We start from the raw sequence: 16052 nt of genomic DNA, 5'->3' as shown, positions 1-16052 counted from the left end.
ATAATTTTCTTAACTTACGAAAAGGAAAATATAAGACAAATACAGTAAATTTCAGATTTTGCCTCATTCTCCAGCATATAGCCTCTGATTCTGAATGATATATAAACAAATTCTAGTCTTAAAAACCAAATAAGTAAGCATACATTGAATCACTTTACTGAACAAATATGTAGAGAAGTATGTTGAAAATTCAGCAAACAAAAAGCACTTTCCCCCCCAGTTTTCCTACTTAATCACAAGTGAAGTCTGATGTCTAAGTAGTGAATAACGGTTTGTAACTTTTGGCCTTCTGTTAGTCAAGTTCTTACCAGTGCTATGTGGCTGTTATTCCAGGTGTTGTTATCCACCAGAGTGGTTCTATTAGCCATCCCAGCAATCTGATAGCCGTAATCCCACCAAGACATCACTCGGGCATGTTCATCTGTATTCTGCCTTAGCCAAAAGTAAGCTTCTCTGAAATCATCTAAAATATTCCTGGTTCTGAAAAGAATCACAATATTCATTTAAATAAGACCTTATAAATGTGAAGATGGTTTCTTAAAATCTTGGGGTGCCAGGCCACTAAATAATTTCGTATTTTAAGGATGGTAGTTAAAAAGCCTCAAGGGTAGAGAAGAAGAAAAAAAAAAAAAAAAAAAGAGCTAGACTAGTGCTTCTTTGACTTTAATAGGCATACAAACCACCAGGCTATCATGTAAAAAAGCAAATTCTGATTTAGTAGTTCTGAAATGGAGCCTGCACAAGTCTGAAGAGCACCCACGTGAAGCAGAAGCTGGGGTGGGAATGTAGGTGCAGAACAGAGACCACCTGTTGTTAAATTTCAGCTGCATCAGAATCCCTGGGGCACGCCTTAAAACACAGATTCCTGAGTCTCACCCCCCGGTTTCTAACTCTACATGCTTAGGTGGGGTCAAGAATGTGCATGTCTAATGGGCTTCCTGGTAATGATGATGCTGTGTCCAAGCATGACACTTTGAGAAAGACTAATGTGTATGTTATATATGCAAAGATTTCAGATAGACCTCTGAATTCTATTTTTTGAGGCAAGAGAAAAGAGCAGGTGTGGAATCCTTTCGTAGTCAAGCCATCTTCTTACCCATCATGATTGTAAGAGGCCAGGACCACGCTTGGGCTGGAGTAAGCATTGCTTGTGACCCAGGTGCAGTGGACTGCAAACATCATCAACAGCATCAGCATCAGCATGGTGACAATGCTTTTTATATTAGGGCCTAACCCCTCTTCCGTTTTTTCCTGCTCAGTTACATGCTTCCTCACTTTGCCTGCCTGAAAATACAGAAAACTGATGAGACAAATTCATCATCTCACTTGCTTTCATTAAGACATTACATGGAGAAGCTGGGAGAATGTCATCTATCAATTTAATTCTTTCAAGAGGAGAATGTATAACCATCAGGAATTCTTGCGTGGGTCATACAATGTTTTCTAAAAATTATCAAGGTAGATTCTCAAGTCAACTGTCAAAAAGAAGACTTCCTGGAACTAAACCCAATCCAGGAACTGGTTGCAGAGCAAAATATCTCCAGTAAGAAGTTGCTTTGGAACTCAATTGACCTTATGTTTACATAAATACGAAGGGGAGAACCAAATGGTCTCATCCTGGCAACCTTTCCTTATAAAAAAATTGAATTCCTCATCCTGAAAAAAGCAATGTTCAGTTATAATCCAGGACTTTGTAGGACTTTAGTACAGGAAAAAGAACACATTATCAGAATGAGTTTTCCAATTTCCAAACCCTAAATCAATAAGCTTGTTAAAATCAAGATTGTATTTTTGAAAACAAAACAATAAACCTCATCAAAAACCAGGAGAGAACAGGACAGAGTCAGAGGTTCTAAACTGCAAGGTTAATTATTAAGAAACCACAAACCAAAAATAAACACAAAAGCAGGCATGTGCTTTAATAGCACTAATCTGTATGAATGATATTGGACCTATCATAGTAAGGAAAGAAAAGTTTTAAACTGCTACTTAAAAACCTAGTTAATATAGTAAAGTTTAATTTGTTGTTCAAGACAAGTGCTCTAAGTCTTTCCACACTTCCACCAAATCTAATTCTGCTGTGTTTCCTGAGATCTTAAAAGTGAATTATATTATATGGGCCCAGCACCTAGTACTAACGAACTGCAGACTTTTTTTTTTTTAAAAAAGGCATTTAATACCCTTCATATGGGATTTCCTAGGTGGTGCAGTGGGTAAAGAATCCACCTGCCAATACAGGAGACGTGGGAAGATCCCTTGAAGAAGGAAATGGCGACCCACTCCAGTATTCTTGCCTGAAAAATCCCACGGACAGAGGACCTTGGCAGGCTACAGTCGATGGGGTCGCAAAGTGTCAGACAAAACAGCATACACAATATCCCTCATTTACTATTCAGTCTACTAGATATTTAAAAAGTTTACACTGAATATGGACTTCAAGGATAAAACCCTTGTGCACATGGTTTCAGAAAGATTTATAGTGTTAAATTTTATGTAATTTAGTAAGAACATCAGCTTTTTGCTCTCAAAATTGGGTTTTAGTTTATAAAACCTGACCCAAAATGTGATTATATACTCTGGTGACATTTTGTTTTCTTATTCTGAGTGAAAAGACAAACTAGAAGTGTCAGTTTGTCTAGATTCTTGTTTAACCACACTTCTTAATATGTATGGTTCTTACTATGGTGGAAAAACAAAACAAAGGAACACATAAAACTTTTAAAGGCCTTACTTTAGATTTCCCACCTTATCATACAAATTTCCTGGGTTTCTCTTGTCATCCTCATCACTGCTGTCCTCCACAGGCGGGTTTTCCCTTTTCATGTCGTCCCCCAAATAGTGCTCAAAAACGTTTGAGAAGGCAATTGCAGACAGCATGCAGACGACTGGAGTCAAGGTCAGCATCAGCCGGACCATCACGCCCGCAAAGTAGACGGCACTGATGGCGTACAGTGCAACTGCAAAGACAGGTTCTCTTATAATACTTCAAGAAAGAAAGGGTCCCAGGAAGACCCACTGAAAATTCAAAACTACTTCAAAGGACAATCGAAACACAGACAAACATCTCATAAAAGGGCTGTTTCTAAACTGATAATCTGAACCAATTTCAAAGTCATATTTAGAGATTATAACTAGTATTGACCAAATAAACACTGCATATCAATAGTTGATAGAAATGTATCAGGATTCAAATTAATTATAGCTATTATGGGGAATGAGACAATTTGTTATTTGTCAACAGCATCACATATTAGAAAAATCCATAACAGAGGAAAATGTGTTTGGTGAATTATAGGCACAGTAAGTTTATAGAATCAAATAGTCTATGAAAAGATCATGCCAATATTTGGCATAAAGCCTGATTTACAGTAAGAATAGGATAAGAAGAAAATAATTTATTAACCAAAGGAGGAACTTATGAAGCTATTGCTGAGAAACTTAAAAAATCTGCAAGTACTTTCCAACAATCAAACCGTTTCAGATAATGTGCTCACCACGGGGAAAGGCTCTATTCATTTCTGGCTAGAGGCTGTGACTTCACAAAGTTACTGAGTCCTCTGAGTGCCCATCTCACTTGAAACAAATTCATATTTTTTTCCTGACTAAAAAATACATTTACTATACAATATTGTTTATCTCAGTGAATTTTTATATGCACACACCTATGTAATTGCCACCCATATCAAAATACAGAACATCTGTATACCTCCTCAGGAGAAGCCCTCATGCCTCTTCCTAATCAATAACCACTACGCTCTCCCATAAAACAAGTAATCACTATTTGAACTTTTAAAGCAATAATTTAACTTTCCTTATTCTTGGTTCAGTTCAGTCGCTCAGTTGTGTCCGAATCTTTGTGACCTCATGGACTGCAGCAAGCCAGGCTTCCCTATCCATCACCAACTCCCACAGCTTGCTGAAACTGCTATCCATCAAGTCAGTGACGCCATCCAACCATTTTGTCCTCTGTCATCTCCTTCTCCTCCTGCCTTCAATCTTTCCCAGTATCAGGGTCTTTTCCAATGAGTCAGTCCTTCACATCATGTGCCCAAAGTACTGGAGCTTCAGCTTCAGCATCAGTCCTTCCAGTGAATATTCAAGATTGATTTCCTTTAAGGATTAACTGGTTTGATCTCCTTGCAGTCCAGAGGACTTTCAGGAGTCTTCTCCACCACCACAGCTTGAAAGCATCAATTCTTCAATGCTCAGCTTTCTTTATGGCCCAACTCTCACATCCATACATGACTATTGGAAGAACTGTAGCTTTGACTAGATGGGCCTTTGCCAGCAAAGGAATGTCTCTGCTTTTTAATATGCTGTCTAGGTTTGAAACGTCTTTCCTTCCAAGGAGCAAGTGCCTTTTACTTTCATGGCTGAAGTCACCATCTGCAGAGATTTTGAAGCCCACTCTTTCCCCATCTATTTGACATGAAGTGATGGGACCAGATGCCATGATCTTTGTTTTTGAACACTGAGTTTTAAACCAGATTTTTCGCTCTCCTCTTTCACCAAGAGGCTCTTTAGTTCTTCGCTTTCTGCCATAAGGGTGGTGTCATCTGCCTCTCTGAGGTTATTGATATTTCTCCCAGCAATCTTGATTTCAGCTTGTGCTTTATCCAGTCTGGCATTTCTCATTATGTACTCTGTATGTAAGTTAAATAAGCAAGGTGACAATATACGTCCTGGACGTATTCCTTTCCTAATTTGGAACCAGTCCATTGTTCCACATCTGGTTCTAACTGTTGCTTCTTGACCTGCATACAGATTTCTCAGGAGGCAGGTCAGGTGGTCTGGTATTCCCATCTCTTGAAGAATTTTCCACAGTTTGTTGTAATCCACAGTCAAAGGCTTGAGTGAAGTCAATGAAGAAGATATTTTTCTGGGATTCTCTTGCTTTTTTTTCTATGATCCAACACATGTTGGCAATTTGATCTCTGGTTGTGCCTTTTCTAAATTCAGCTTGAACATGTGTAAATTCTCAGTTCATGTACTCCTGAAGCCTATCTTGGAGAATTTTGTGCATGACTTTGCCAGCGTGTGAGATGAGTCCAACTGTGTGGTAGTCTGAGCATTCTTTGGCATTGCCTTTCTTTGGGACTGGAATGAAAACTGACCTTTTCCAGTCCTGTGGCCATTGCTGGGTTTTCCAAATTTGAGTGTGGCACTTTAACAGCATCATCTTTTAGGGCTTGAAATAGCTCAGCTAGAATTCCATCACCTCTACAAGCTTTGTTCGTAGTGATGCTTCCTTAAACTTCATAGAAATAAAATTATATAAAATGTTCTCTTTTGTACTGACTTCTTTTGTTTACCCACACTATTCTTGTATTAATTGTTGTGCTGTATTCCACTCTAAAATGCATAAGAATCTCTTTTTTCTACTGCTAACCTTTGGAATGTTTCTAACTAGGGACTATTATGGATAAAGTTGCTACGTACATTCTTTGACATGTCCTTTGTTAGACACACACACTCCCTTCTCTTGGTACCTAGGATTGGGACGGCTAAATCACGAATGGGCAATATGTTAAGCTAATTCTTCTTGAGCGATGTAGTATTAACATGGCTTTCTCCAAAGTCCACTGACCTATATAAACCAGAAAAGAATGAGTGCCATTCTTTGGTTAGCACCTACGCAGATGCTATTTTCTCTCTCCTGACTTCACTCTGAAACTCTAACTTGTGAGTATCATGCATGGTCCAGGCCACGTACTTGTACAAGATATATGCTTGTGTGACCCTGTGCATATTACAAAGCATTTTCAGTTTCAGGTCTTATCTTAAACAATGGCTTTAAAATAGTTTGTAATTCTAAGTCTCGTTGGTTGAAAATTACACAAATCTATCAGCCAAGAGGATATTTACTTACAGGTGATTCGTATTCTATTACAAAATGTACTTTCCCACTGAAATTTTTTGGATCATGGATGCCCCTGCAAAAGTCTTCCTACTTAGAATTAACTGAGAAAACATAGTCAAGTCTATTCTGTCAACAAAGTTACAATTTCCAATTCTCAGCCACAGACTATCATTACATTAACCTCTCAGAAAACAATAAATTGAAGGAAAAGCTTACATACTAGTCCAAAATTTAAACAGTTAATAATTAAGAGTATATATAATGCAAATTCACTTAATTTTTCTTGGTTAAGCACTTACGCAAAGTAAGAGAGGAAAGTTAATCATTATGCAAAGTTGAGCAATGACAAAACTTCACGGTGGAATGATAATCTCAATAACAAAAATAAACCAAAGTATTTATTAAAAACCTCTTACCAAATACTCTTTCATCGTTGATATTTTTAATGCAGAACCACAGGCCTGCTGGGAAGGTACACACAAGAATATGTAGATCAAAGAAGAAAGATACCCAAGTCGTAGGTTGATGCTCAGACACTGATGCAATAATTGGAATGTGTATTTTTGCATACCTGGTATTAAAGAAGTTTACGTTATTTAAAATTAAATGATAAAACAGAAGTTCCTTTTAGGTGAATAAACTTTCTTTGATTGTACTAATAGATATGGTTCCCATCTCTCCCTCTTCTGGCTTAGAAGTACATTCCAATGTTACCTGCTATAGTGGATATAAATCTGACACATATTGGTAAAACCAAAATCAACATACTTGTCCCTAAAATTAGAATTATCTAAGGCCAGTTATAAAAGGCCACACACATATTCTTCTGGGTGATTTCTAACACAAAAATGATTGCTCAAATAGGAATTTCTTTTGCACTTGTTCTGATACTGTAAAGAGCAATACTGCATAGGAACCTGGAATGTTAGGTCCATGAATCAAAACAAATTGGAAGTGGTCAAACAGGTGATGGCAAGAGTGAACATCAACATTTTTGGAATCAGTGAACTAAAATGGAATGGAATGGAATGGGTGAATTTAACTCAGATGACCATTATATATACTACTGTCGGCAAGAATCCCTAAGAAGAAATGGTGTAGCCATGATAGTCAACAAAAGAGTCCAAAAATGCCATACTTGGATGCAATCTCAAAAACGACAGAATGGTGTTTGTTTCCAAGGCAACATTCAACATCACATTCAACATTACCATTCAACATCACAGTAATCCAAGTCTATGCCCTGACCAGTAATGCTGAAAAAGCTGAAGTTGAATAGTTCTATGAAGACCTACAAAACCTTCTAGAACTAACAGCAAACAACGACGTCCTTTTCATTATAGGGGACTGGAATGCAAAAGTAGGAAGTCTGGAAATACCTGGAGTAACAGGCAAATTTGGCCTCGGAGTATAGAATGAAGCAAGGCAAAGGCTAATAGAGCTTTGCCAAGAGAATGCACTGGTCATCGCAAACACCCTCTTCCAACAACACAAGAGAAGACTACACATGGACATCAGCAGATGGTCAACACTGAAATCAGACTAATTATACTCTTTGCAGCCAAAGATGGAGACGCTCTATACAGCAAAAACAAGACCAAGATGACTGTGGCTCAGATCATGAACTCCTTATTGCCAAATTCAGACTTAAATTGAAGAAAATAGGGAAAATCACTAGACCATTCGGGTATGATCTAAATCAAATCCCTTCATGATTATACACTGGAAGTGACAAATAGATTCAAGAAAGACAAAAATTCAAGACAAAAAAAGATTCAAGAAAGATCTGATAGACAAGTGTGACTGAAGAACTATGGACGGAGGTTCATGACATTGCAAAGGAGGCAGTGATCAAGATCATCCCCAAGAAAAAGAAATACAAAATGGTTGTCTGAGGAGGACTTAAAAAGAGCTATGAAAAGAAGAGAAGTGAAAGGCAAAGGAGAAAATAAAAGATACACCCTTTTGAATTCAGAGTTCCAAAAAATAGCAGGGAGAGATAAGAAAGCCTTCCTCAGTATCAATGCAAAGAAATAGAGGAAAACAACACAATGGGAAAGACTAGAAATCTCTTCAAGAAAATCAGAGACACTAAGGGAACTTTTCATGCAAAGATGGGCGCAATAAAGGACAGAAACGGTATGGACCTAACAGAAGCAGAAGATATTAAGGACACATGGCAAGAATACACAGAAGAAGTATACAAAAGAGATCTTCATGACCCAGATAATCACGATGGTGTGATCACTCACCTAGAGCCAGACATCCTGGAATGTGAAGTCAAGTGGGCCTTAGGAAGCATCACTACGAACAAAGCTAGTGGAGGTGATGGAATTCCAGTTGAGCTATTTCAAATCCTAAAAGAAGATGCTGTGAAAGTGCTGGACTCAATATGCCAGCAAATTTGGAAAACTCAGCAGTGGCCAGAGGACTGGAAAAGGTCAGTTTTCATTCCAATCCCAAAGAAAGGCAATGCCAAAGAATGCTCAAACTATCGCACAATTGTACTCATCTCACACGCTAGCTAAGTAATGCTCAAATTTCTCCAAGCCAGGCCTCAACAGTATGTGAACCATGAACTTCCAGATGTTCAAGCTAGATTTAGAAAAGGCAGAGGAACCCGAGATCAAATTGCCAACATCCACTGGATCATTGAAAAAGCAAGAGTTCCAAATCGGGAAAGGAGTACGTCAAGGCTCTATATTGTCACCCTGCTTATTTAACTTATATGCAGAGTACATCATGAGAACTGCTGGGCTGGAGGAAGCACAAGCTGGAATCAAGATTGCCAGGAGAAATATCAATAACCTCAGATATGCAGATGACACCATCCTTATGGCAAAAAGTAAAGAACTACAGAGCCTCTTGATAAAAGTGAAAAAGGAGTGTGAAAAAGTTGACTTAAAACTCAACATCCATAAAACTAAGATCATGGCATCTGGTCTCATCATGGCAAACAGATGGGGAAACAGTAGAAACAGTTAAGAGACTTCATCTTTAGGGGCTCCAAGATCACTGCAGATGGTGACTGCAGACATGAAATTAAAAGACACTTGCTCCTTGGATGAAAAGTTATGACCAACTTAGCACATTAAAAAAGCAGAGACATTATTTTGCCAACTAAGGTCCATCTAGTCAAAGCTATGGTTTTTCCAGTAGTCATGTATAGATGTTAGAGTTGGATTATAAAGAAAGCTGAGCAACGAAGAACTGATGCTTTTGAACTGTGGTGTTAGAGAAGAGTATTGAGTGTTCCCTGGAGTGCAAGGAGATCCAACCAGTTCATCCAAAATGAAATCAGTCCTGAATATTCATTGGAAGGACTGATGCTGAAGCTGAAACTGCAACACTTTAGCCACCCGATGTGAAGAGCTGACTCATCTGAAAAGACCCTGATGCTGGGTAAGACTGAACGCAGGTGGAGAAGGGGACGACAGAGGATGAGATGGTTGCATGGCATCATCGACTCAATGGACTTGAGTTTGAGTAAACTCTGGGGGTTGGTGATGGACAGGGAATCCTGACATGCTGAAGTCCATGGGGTCACAAAGATTTGGACACAACTGAGGGACTGAACTGAACAAGCACTTCCTAAGTTTGCACCAATGAGTTCGACTACCTTTTGGATGTGTGACTAGCAGAATAACTCATCGAATAAGATATCCTATTGTGACAATACCTCTTAACACGGAGATGGCACAGAGGTGGTTGGTGAGAGACATGGAAAGGACAAGACAGATTTTCTCTGAAATGTCCTAAGATTCCAAAGTGGGCAAGTAAAGTTTGAAAACAAGAATAAGTATGACTAGTAAAATTTTAACCTAGTCAGAATTAATTAACTTCTACAATTAGGGTTTTTCCCTCAAACTCTCTGGTGATGCAAACGCTGATCTCTGGGAGTATGTGTCTGTTAGCTTCAGCCATCCATACATCATTTGCTTATGCCCTTTAATTAGGCTTAGCTAGGGGCCTTTTTGGTATTATATCAAAGGGCAGGCCTGTTCAATAAAATGTAGTAGGTTTTTTATCGGGCCACATGGGGTAACAGAATAGCAGAATCAAGGGAGAGAGGTCAATTATCACCAAGAGATATTTTCTTATCCTTAGAAAAACATTTTTAGAGTTAAAAAAAGTATTGAGCTAATGTAAAAATATTTTTTTTTATTAACTCATCTTGTAAAAGCACTCTTAAAAAATGCAACAAATATCCTCTAGCATATTTGATGGTTAAAAGACACCAGGAAACTTAAATAAAATTAAATTTTTTCTCATATCTATAGCATATAGATTTATAACATAGTATCTATCCTTAAGGGTTAAAAATTAAATATTACTAATATATGGAAACTTTGAATACATTGGTAAAAACAAAAAAAAATCAATCATTAAAATGGCACATGTTACCTGAAATGTTTTAATAAACAAAAATAAGTTAGTTGCCCATGAAGAACAGAAATATGACTTACATATCAAACTACAGGTGAATTCCAAACGGATATTATAACAAAGACAAAATACAACATTTACTAAACCGGTATATGCTAAATATTTTAGAATGTTGCGAGGTATTGACAGAGATATTAACAATAAAGAAGACAAAAGAATATTTAAATAACATGAGGGCAAATAACTTATCTGCACTTACCCAGTGTCCCACAATGAGTAAAACCTGCCACTCCATGGTGCAATGTAACCTTGGAAGGAAAAATGCAAAGGAAATTCATTGGCCATTTCATTGTTTTTATTGGTTTTATGTTTACGAATTATTTGGACTAATTTTAAGCTAATGTTAAAAGAACTGCCCTAAAAAAAAAAAGGTTATACTGTATTTCACACAGCTGGTCATCAGATAAAATACAGTAGTAGTAGTGTTAAGTCACTCAGTCATGTCCAACTCTTTGTGATCCTACGGATCCTTTGTGATCCTCTGTCCATGGGATTCTTCAGCCAAGAATACTGGAGTGGGTTGCCATTTCCTTCTCCAGGGGGTCTTTCTGACCCAGGGATCGAACCCAGGTCTTCTGCATTGCTGGCAGATTCTTTACTGTCTGAGCCTTAGGGATCAAATTAAAAAAATACCCATGGATATTACATTTCCAAAGAAATACAACAAGCTAATGACACCGACACTGTAGAAAGCTTTCTGATTCTTTTAAACCTCTAATTGACTAGTAAAGATATTAAGATAGCACTGGATAATTTTAAAAAGTGAGAGGTGTCCAGTACGCCAAATTTAGATCAATTATAAAGGTGATTTTAAACATTTGTGCCTTTTACTCCTGTCAATGAATTCTTCATGATTTTATGAGCTAAGCTGGTACATTAATTTGACATATCTTCAGAAAGAATTTGATTTGTTTCCAGTGACTGGTCAAGTCAGGACAAGAAAGTAACTTAGAATCCAGAAGCTGACTGAAAGCTGATCTGGTTGGCTGTTTAGAAGCAGGAGACAGAGTATATAACACACTAGGGAGGGTAAACCTATGCCGTTAACACCAGAAACTTTGAATTTTATACATTTTGGGCCTAATCATCTATCAAGAGAAGGATGCTTGAATGTGGCTTTGGCAAAACCTGAAGCAACAAATATATTGTTTAAAAAAAGAAAGAAATTTGTAGTGCTGTTCAGATTTTAGAACCTTTGACTTATTTTCATACCGTTTCTAAGGAAACAATAGCTGACCTACTAGGATAAATGGAACATGTACAAAATTTGCAAAAGAATTTACCTTTTGCAATGACCTAGAGACAATATTCACATCCGACAGGTGATGACACTTACCTGTGTAAGTCAAATAGATGACACTAAGGAACACAGCACCTGCAGCTAGTGACACACCCAAAAAGAACAGGGTTTGGAACTCTTGTTTTGTTAACCGGTCTCGCAGATACTGCAAGAAAGCGTAAGCTTGCAGCAATGCAAAGACACCTAATTAAAGAGAAGGTTCATATAAGTAATCAACGAAGCATTTTTCTAAGAACATTGAGAAACATTAATTTGGAAGACTTAGAATACCTTGTACAATTCAGTGATCTGACATTTCCTTTGTCAAATGACGGGTAACCAATTAATACATCCCAAAAATTCTGTTACATTTTTTTTTTCTAATACATGAACAGAGAAGCCTGGTGTGCTGCAGTCCGTGGGGACATGACTTAACGACTGAACAACAATATATGGTTACTGTTCATAGCTGGGGTGGGTGTGTGTGGTTCAAGATTCTCACTGAAAAATCTGATGATAAAAGCTATGGACCATCATCATCTCAAAGTTAAATATACCGGTATTTATAAAATGCTACAAACAAAATGACTACCCATGGATTTTCTATGGGTCATGGACCTTGTGTGGAATCTCTGATAAAAGTTTTATTCACAGATCTCTCATTATATCTTGTTATCTGTGACCCAGATTAATGATGGCAAAATGCTCTGCTTTAGGGAGAATTATGAGACTTTATAATCAATATAAAAGCTCTTTTAATTCTAGTTAGTAGGGATGGATAAAATATTTTAGTGAGATGTCAAGAATATAAAAATGAAATGTTTCATTCCATCTAAATTTGGTAAAATGACAACTCAGTGGTATAATAACTCAGTATACAGATATATTACTATTTAATGTTTGTTTATACAAAGCAAATTTGTTTATACAAAGCAAATTAGTGTTGGCAAAAAAGGATGTTTTACCTTCTCAAAACAGCCATACCTGGGAAGACAGGCACTTTCAGAAGCCCAATATCAGAAAGTCTCAATAAATTGTCATATTTTACAGTGGTGATGTTTCAGAACTAATACAATGAAAATTAGAAACAACAACAAAACCCCAAAAGAACCCTTCATTCCACTCAAGATCAGTCACACATTCATGGATTCTTTAGAAGAAAGAACATAGATATTTTTCCTACCTGCAGCTGCCATGTGTTCACTTGTTCTGATTGGCTGGAATCCCACAAAAGGTATCTGCATGGATAATATTAGGCCCACAATATAGAAAGTGCTATATGCTATAAAGACAAAATAGGAAACAAGGACAATTCACTATTACCATTAAGTACTTCAAACATAAATATATACATGATTCATATATTTTTTTAGCAAAGTTTTAACAACTTATTTTAATAGAATTTTGAAGTGACTATTCTATTTGATACATATTTGATGATTAATCAATTATACATTATAAAACATACAATTCTTTTCTGCCATTTAAGAAAAGTATTATTTTAAGGAGACTGGTGCTGTTTTCTTTTTCTGAAAATGGAATCAAATTTTTTCAACCTATCATTAACAATTGTTGACATGACCCAATAAGCATGTAAACACCATTCCTATTAGCATTAACACAAAGTATGCATTACCAAATGAAAGCTTATCATTATCCTATATGAGTAGCTTGCAGTCTGAAAAGCTTGTAAGTATTTCACAACCTTTTTATAATCTCCTAATATTTTTGTACAGTAATGTAACCAGTTTAAAGAAACTTTATGTCCATCTACTAGGTTTTCTATTATTAAAGAACAAAAGAACTAAGTGCACAGAGGTCAAGTCATAAAACAGACTAGTTACAAATTTATTAGGATCTAATAAAGGAAACTTATTTGCTTTCTGCACTGAATATACTATGTAGTATTCTTGGCTTATATGAACCTAAGTGTATAGGCAAATTGGGGAGTGGTTACAGCTTGTATGAAGGACTTGTTTTTGCATTAAGGTGTTCACAGATCATTACAGCGAAAATATCTGGAATAGTCGTAATTAAAACTTACTTTGAAAAAAAGTTAAAACTCTTCTGAAATAAGTAAATGTGAAAAATATTCCATTTAAAAAGCTTATTATACACATCACCTTATGAAGGATAGTCAATATTTAGTGCTTGGCAAATAAAGTACTCTACTAGGGAAAAAAAGACTGCAAGAGAACGGCTCAGCAGATGCATCTGTATGCTACACACTGTACAGCACAGCATACACTTCTCTTTATCCCACTCAGCTGAGAAAGCATGCTTATTGAGGTAAATTATGGGTTAATATTTCAAATGTTAAGTTGCCTTCCAAGCTGTCTGATCAGAGATGACTACAGTATTAGGAAAAGGCTAAGAAGCTTAAGTAAATGTAATAGGAAGGACCAATGTGTAAAGTTTCTGATGACCTCAAGCTAACAGAGAACTGGTTGTCGAGAGGATCCTGCAGAACAAACTCATCCAACAATGTACTTTCCAGACACATTCAGTTCAGTTCAGCCGCTTAGTCGTGTCCGATTCTTTGCGACCCCATGAATCGCAGCACGCCAGGCCTCCCTGTCCATCACCAACTCCCGGAGTTCACTCAGACTCACGTCCATCGAGTCAGTGATGCCATCCAGCCATCTCATCCTCTGTCGTCCCCTTCTCCTCCTGCCCCCAATCCCTCCCAGCATCAGAGTCTTTTCCAATGAGTCAATTCTTCGCATGAGGTGGCCAGAGTACTGGAGTTTCAGCTTTAGCATCATTCCTTCCAAAGAAAAACCAGGACTGACCTCCTTCAGAATGGACTGGTTGGATCTTCTTGCAGTCCAAGGGACTCTCAAGAGTCTTCTCCAACACCACAGTTCAAAAGCATCAATTCTTTGGTGCTCAGCTTTCTTCACAGACACATTAGTGTTGGACTAGAACTACTCTCAATGAGATATGTGAACGCAAATGCAATAAAAGTAAATATGAACAAGAAATTCTATGTCACATATATTTGAACTGCCAACCATTTTGGTTGATGGTGTTCAAAACCAGTATGTTTCTCTTACAAATCAGTCTGTGTAGATGCACAAAGAGTCAAGCAGGCCGAATTAGGAAAAAAAAATGGGAACATGGTCATTTTGTGACCTTGAAGAACTGTTGTTATTCAGTCACCAAGTCCTGTCCAACTCTTTGTGACTCCATGGACTAGAATGAGCCAGGCTTCCCTGTTCTTCACTATCTCCTGAAGTTTGCTCAAATTCATGTCCACTGAGTTGGTGAAGCTATTCAACCATCTCACCCTCTGCTTCCCTCTTTCTCCTTTTGCCTTCAATCTTCCCAGCATCAGGGTCTTTTCAATGAGTTGGCTCTTCACATCAGGTGGCAAAATTATTGAAGCTTCAGCTTCAATATCAGTCCCTCCAATGAATATTCAGGAGTGATTTTCTTTTAGGATTGACTGTTTGCTCTCCTTGCAGTCCAAGGGACTCTCAAGAGTCTTCTCCAACACCACAACTCAAAAGCATCAATTCTTCGGTGCTCAGCTTTCTTTATGGTCCAACTCTCACATCCACACATGACTATTGGAAAAACCATAGCTTTGACCAGACAGACTTCTGTCAGCAAAGTGGTATCTCTGCTTTTTAATACACTGTCTAGGTTTGTCATAGCTTTCTTTCCAAACAAGTGTCTTTCATTTCATGGCTGCAGTCACTATCCACAGTGATTTTGAAGCCCAAGAAAATCTGTTAACTGTTTCTACTTTTCCAGGTATATTCAAAAAGAGACTAAATCTGCTAATATTCTTATTTCAGTGGTTTCATGCAGCTACACAGGCATTCACTGCCATTAGGTAAAGAAAACTCTTTATAAAGAAGTGGTACACTAGAGTTCAAGTTAATAAAAAAAGTGATGGAGATGGGTTCAAGAAAAAGAAACTCAATCTCAAGAAACATAAAAAAAAGGCCAGGTGGGACTTTAACTTGCAAACACATTACTTTGTAAATATGAGTTAGTGTCAAACAAATCTCAACTAATAGAAACAGACATGTTCTCAACAATATTTTACCTATAAATATTCCTCTACCCAAACTAACCTCATTTATATCTACTTATATACACTGATGATTCAAAGCTAATAAACGTGATACATGCAATAATCTGAAGATAACCATCTTCTTTTAAAAGAACTTGATTCATGTCTTCCCTATTTTTATCTTTTTTGGATCAGTGATACTGAGATGTTTACATAGAGGGATGTGTGTTCTACTTCATAGTACTCTTTAACACACAAATATTTCCCTTGTTAAAGGCCCCAAATGGAGTCAGTAGTGCTGAAATTCAAGACTCAATACCCAATCCTAACTGTAGTCACAACCTTCCCCAGGAATACTATTCTACTAGGTCAGCATGGAATGTTCTGTCAGCACTAATGAGGTAATTCTTTCTAACCCCCACTGCCCAAAGAAAGAGGAGGGA

General features: G+C 37.3%; 1 protein-coding gene across 1 annotated transcript in view; it reads right to left on the bottom strand.

Moving 5' to 3' along the window:
- STT3B (STT3 oligosaccharyltransferase complex catalytic subunit B) overlaps window positions 1–16052 on the bottom strand; it is a 104174-nt gene that overhangs the window by 10336 nt on the left and 77786 nt on the right. The window contains exons 6-12 of the mRNA XM_025272339.3: window positions 12769–12867; window positions 11643–11789; window positions 10506–10554; window positions 6277–6431; window positions 2746–2957; window positions 1097–1284; window positions 309–480 (exon numbers count right to left, since the gene is read on the bottom strand). Of these exons, the coding sequence (XP_025128124.1) occupies window positions 309–480; window positions 1097–1284; window positions 2746–2957; window positions 6277–6431; window positions 10506–10554; window positions 11643–11789; window positions 12769–12867 (1022 nt within the window). The remainder of the gene's footprint in view (window positions 1–308; window positions 481–1096; window positions 1285–2745; window positions 2958–6276; window positions 6432–10505; window positions 10555–11642; window positions 11790–12768; window positions 12868–16052) is intronic.

Source organism: Bubalus bubalis, chromosome 21 (genome assembly GCF_019923935.1).
Source record: "Bubalus bubalis isolate 160015118507 breed Murrah chromosome 21, NDDB_SH_1, whole genome shotgun sequence".
NCBI lineage: Eukaryota > Metazoa > Chordata > Mammalia > Artiodactyla > Bovidae > Bubalus > Bubalus bubalis.
This window is presented reverse-complemented; position numbering and strand designations above follow the sequence as displayed.